Source organism: Thermobia domestica, chromosome 7, assembly GCF_964235325.1.
Source record: "Thermobia domestica chromosome 7, izTheDome1.hap1.1, whole genome shotgun sequence".
Lineage (NCBI taxonomy): Eukaryota > Metazoa > Arthropoda > Insecta > Zygentoma > Lepismatidae > Thermobia > Thermobia domestica.
Window position 1 is genome coordinate 235,143,590 of NC_137460.1, and position 5,533 is coordinate 235,149,122.

General features: G+C 36.9%; 1 protein-coding gene across 1 annotated transcript; it reads left to right on the top strand.

Annotated features, from left to right (window-relative positions):
• The first annotated feature begins 1,713 nt into the window (after positions 1–1,713).
• LOC145689603 (histone-lysine N-methyltransferase SETMAR-like) lies at positions 1,714–2,484 on the top strand. The gene has a single exon (XM_081763785.1). The coding sequence runs from the start codon at positions 1,714–1,716 to the stop codon at positions 2,482–2,484; it is 771 nt and encodes a 256-aa protein (XP_081619911.1).
• The last annotated feature ends 3,049 nt before the right edge of the window (positions 2,485–5,533 follow it).

Here is a 5,533-nt window from a genome sequence, read left to right on the forward strand (position 1 = left end):
TCCGTGATGAAGAGTGCCCGAGGAGAACTCTTGAAATATATGTTAAAAAGGTATGAACATTATTCACGTTAGTTTTAATTGTTCTTCTTGAGTGTCTACATAAGAAATAAGCTGCAGTAAAGAAGCTTGTTTCCAAGACCTTCCAACAATTTCCCAAAACCCACAAGAACTTTTTGCGAAAGCTATCTTGCGATTTACCTACACAAAGATGCTTGACACGGAAGTCCTCAGGTTGTTTACGAATAAGTTCTCGACGACCAAAACATGTATTTAAGAATTATTTCGAAAGAGTGGGGAATTGATAAGAAGGGATTTTCTGTTATTGAAGATGTTGTCAGTCCTTGTTCGTCAGATTTGCGGAAGCTATCTGAGAAAATGCCACTTCAAACGTGTAAAGGACAAATTACTAAAAATGAGGTTTTTATGGAGATTGTCTTCTCAGAAAATCATGCTGTCATTTCACAAGATGATATTCAACAAGCTGATTTCAGCCATGGCTGAATTTGAATTTTTATTTGCTGTGTTTGGCTCCGTGAGTCATAGTGATATCATATGTGGTGACTTCTGATTGTCTTTCTCATAGTAAGTATGCAGTACGGACATTTTTATGCGAAGTCATCACTGATCTACAGAAATGAAATTCTGAAATAAAGCATGCATTCACTTCCAGCAATAACAGTGCTAGATAACTAAAAAACAATTTACTCTTCCAAATACTTGTAAGATGCAAGAGGAGTGTAACATAACTTGTAAGTGGGACTTGTTTGCAAGTTTTCAAAGGAACGGAGAGTTGATGGAATTGGTGGTATGATAAGGCGGTCTGTGGGGTTGGAAGTCGAAGCCAGAGAGATTTTTACTTTCATCAACTTCACAATTTCACAAATATGTGAGTGTAAAAGTCAAGGAGGTGAAATGCTCTTTGTATCCAAAGTGAAAGTGTCATATAATGAAGATTCCTTAAACGAATCATAGATCGCCGTTAATTTAATTTCAAATTTACAGACTTGTCACTAATTTAAGTACTATGATTCTGAGTGTTCTAGTTGCAATGGTAAGCACATCTCAAAATCAGAAAATAAAAATACACAAGAAGAAACAAATGTATTGATCTGGAACTAAACGCGAGATACTATAAAGTACATATTTTGATGAATCGGAAGATGACAATAATAATTTCGGAACTGAGCACATTAAAAAAAAAGAAAAAAAAAGTTGTACCCGTGACATGAAGTTATGTCCGTACAGCTTTGTTCCCATTAATACAGGTGGAGAGTGAATCCGACACTCACGCACACAGAGGAAATTTCGGGAAGATCTATCAATATGTTGCGATCTGCCAGAGTAGTGTTGACGAAGAGTATTACTCAAGAGTAATGTTTTGAAATCCATGATGAAGAAAAAACCGTATTCTTATTAGATGAGAAGGATAATTCAGTCGTTAAATATTACCAAATACTAGATAAATTGGAAAGACCACAAATGGAGAAGAAACGGTTGTACACAATCACATATGATTTCAAGAAAGGACATACTATTCTGTTTCTGCACAAATATAAGGGACGATCAACTGAAACCCGTTCGTTCCATGTATTATTGGTATAATGTGTAGGATGATATTGTTTGTTTAATAGTTTGTAATGGCTAATGTCCCTGTATGTTGGTGTAGGAATGCTGTTGATACGTGTTTCCGTTTTGCGAGTATAACGAGTGAAGATGGCGTTCAAGATCCCCAATCCGTCCAAACAGGATCAGCGTGCCGTCATCCAGTTTCTGAGTGCAGAAGGTTATCAACCAGCTGAAGTGTTCCGGCGTATGAAAGACGTGTATGGTGATGCGTGCGTCTTGAAAATAACAGTGGTGGACTGGGCCAGAATTTTTCGGAAGGGCCGTGAACAAACCACTGATTATTCCCGTCCTGGTCAAGCCCATGTTGTTGCCACAGAAGACACGCGTGAAAAGATGAATGCGGCTATAGCTGCGGATAGACACATTAGTATTCAATCCATGGCGAATGGGTTAAACATGAGTTATGGTACTGATCAGGAAATTGTGAAAGATCTGGGGTATCATAAAGTGTGCGTGCAGTGGGTTCCCAGGGTGTTGACGGAAGACCAAAAGTTGCAGCGTATGGATTGCGCCATTGAACATTTGTTACGTTACCATTTGGAAGGTAACGACTTCTTGCTGCGCACTGTTGCTGAGGATGAAACTTGGTGCCATCATTTTGAACCGAGATCAAAGTCTTCCAATATGCAGTGGAAATACCCCTTATCTCCACGTTCCAAAAAGTCGAAGACGCAACCGTCTGCGGGGAAAGTTATGGTGTCTGTATTCTTTGATTGCCATGGACCATTATTGCTCGACTTCGAGAAACCAGGACAGTCCATCAACGCCACATGCTACTGTCAGACCTTGACAGTTACGGAGAGCCATCAAAAACAAAAGACCTGGTTTATTGACCGCTGGAGTCATTGTGTTGCATGACAACGAGCGTCCACACGTTGTAAACCAAGTGCAGGATTTGTTTCAACGATTCAAGTGGGAAATGTTGCGACACCCGCCCTACAGCCCTGACCTTTCACATCTTTGGGCCTTTAAAGAAGGCATTGAAAGGTCAGAGATTTCAGTCTGACGCTGAGCGTGATTGGTTTGGTAGTTACTCATCCAAATTTTACATGAACGGCATTTGTAAGTTACTGACACAAAGGGACAAGTGTCTCAACGCACGTGACTTCTGAACAATATTTTACTGCACGCTAACCATAGAAGCCTTTAGATACTGTACAAGTTTCCGCTCGAAATAAGATTTATTTCGTGAATTATGACGACTGAACGGGTTTCAGTTGATCGCCCTTTATATAATAATTGTATACGAAGGCTTTCGTTATTTTATAATGTGAATTTGTTATGAACATTTTTCATGATTATTTGTAAAGTTTATCAAAAGTTAATTAATATGGTACTTGCAGTACAGTTTGCAATTACTTATAATTATTTGACTGAAGTTAGAATATACGATAGAGGATCAGAAACTAAGGTTACAAAGCCGATATTTTTAGAGTTTCGTCTGTTACAGAGGAATAAGGAGTGTGCGGTAATTTTAATACATGGAGTTGGCAACTGTGCAGAGTTTCAGCCACCCATCACCGACAAGTAGAACTGTAGCCGACCCAGCACAGCATCAATAGATTATAGGACACACAAGCCTCGTTCCTACAGCGTGGACCTCACTCCAAGCGACTTTCACTTGTTCCCGCACTTGAATAAACACTTTGGAATCCATCGCTTCGCTTCAGACGAGGAGGTGAAACACTTGGGGCTCAACACGCAAGGGATAGAATTTTTACCAGCAGGGAATCTTCAAACGCATGCTACGATGCGATAAGTGCCTCAACTGGTACAAAGACTATGTCGACAAACCTAATGTATGTAATATTTGTTGGCTGTATTGTTGTATGAAATAATATATACATATTTCACTCCAGGTTTTCTAACCTTACTTTCTGATTACCCTTCTAATATACTAATGTAATACTTCGATGTTCGATGTAATTTCTTTGGTCACTTGATATCGTCCTTAAAAATAAGAAATCAATGTGGTTCCTAATGAACGCATATAATCAAACGCACAGTGTAACACTCGTTACCTTATTTTATTTTCTTTGCTTGAGTTTAAACTTCTATCACTTAAGGAATTTTCATTTACTTATTCATTGCTTTGGTAGCCACATAGGAGGCTGCGGTGGGTCACTGGTAGAGCCTTCACATCTGGTGAGCGGGGTCCTTGAGTCGATCCCAGCTCGCGCCAAGTGGGGTTTGTGATGGGCAAACACCATGTGCGTAGGTTTTCTCGGGATTCTTCCGTTTCCTCCCACTTTCTTCATTCCACCATTTCATTTGTTTCTTATAATCATTCTCTTCTTTAGCCCACACAGCATAACCATGGGATAAAGATTTTATTTTCATTTCAATTGATAACCACTTTTTTATTTTTATTTATTTATTTATTTTTAAAATTTTATATGAATTCGCAGTTTCATACTTCTATAGAACTATGTCAACAATTGTGTCCATTTCATGTAACACCCGTTATATCACAACTTTTCATTACAGTAATAAATATTTTAAATTATCACAATGTTTTACCAAACAGTACGAAAACTTTGAAATTGCCAAAGTGTATATAGTAACAATCGTTACGGTGAAACTGCCTTATACTAAAGAATGGATTTAATAAATCGGTTTGTTTGCTGAATCGAATCGGGGATTACGTGTATCAAAGACATATGCACCAGGCACTAGACCACCAAGGAAGGCTTGATTTAATAAGTTGTCCAAGAATCGAAAATTTTCCTGCTGAGACGACATGATTTCATAGGTCGAACGAAAGCTTTTTTATAGTGTATTATATTTAAGAATTTTATAAAATACAACTATGTACTATGCAATTTAGAATGCTTGTCCCCTCCGAAAAATAATTCTGCGCACGCCAGTGTTTTCAGCGTTATTCTCTCTCTCTTTCTTTCTCTTTCTCTCTCTCTCTCTCTCTCTCTCTCTCTCTCTCTCTCTCTATATATATATATATATATATATATATATATATATATATATGTATATATACAAATACACACTCACTCACTGTGAACTCCATCGTGGGTATATGGTATTAGGGTGATTCTCGATTGACAACTGAGTTCGATCATATGATTCGGATCCAGCATCTCATAACTCTCAATTCTGAAAAGGGAAGACTTATCAACCAACAACCAATTCGTATAAACACTACAAATATTAGAAAAGTAAAGGATTTGTAAATGACTCTTTAATAAGTTCGAAAAATTATTACTAGCTCAAATTGGTAAGCTTACTTTGTTAGAATACTAATGATATGTAAATTATTGCAGGGTCAGTTAGGGTAATTATGAGACATTGCCTATGGAGGGTAATTAAGAGAGACCCTCACTGATCTTCAACCACTGTAGGTAAATACAAATTAAGAGCACAGGCATTCAGTAACATATTTCATAATACTCTGTCTATATTTTTAAGTTTCACTTTACAAAAGTTTGAATGTACCATTTTTTTTTTTATAACTCATTCAAAAAAAAGTTTTGAAATTTGAAATCCTATCATTAACTTTTATATCTACTCGTGCAGTAACATCACTATTGTGAAACCAATGGGTGTTGGTGGCAGCCTGGTAGGCCAGCAGTTGTAGGGTAAGTTAAATTGAATTTATCCCTTGAGATTTTGTTTCAGAGTTACAATTTTGTTGTTGTTGTATCTCGTTTTGCTTATACGGAGGGTAATTATGAGATGCATGTTAGGTTAATGTCTTCACTTCATTTATTACAGATAAGTTGCTAAATCATGAATAATTTACATCTACATTAGTTTTCATTTCCTTTATTCGAGATAACAGGGTTGGCAAAAACCATGGTTTTTATTGAAAAAAAAAAAAAAAAGAAAACCAGTTTTTTTTTTTTTTAATTTAAACCAGGGTCCTTTTGGTTTAAATAATTTGCTCTATGTA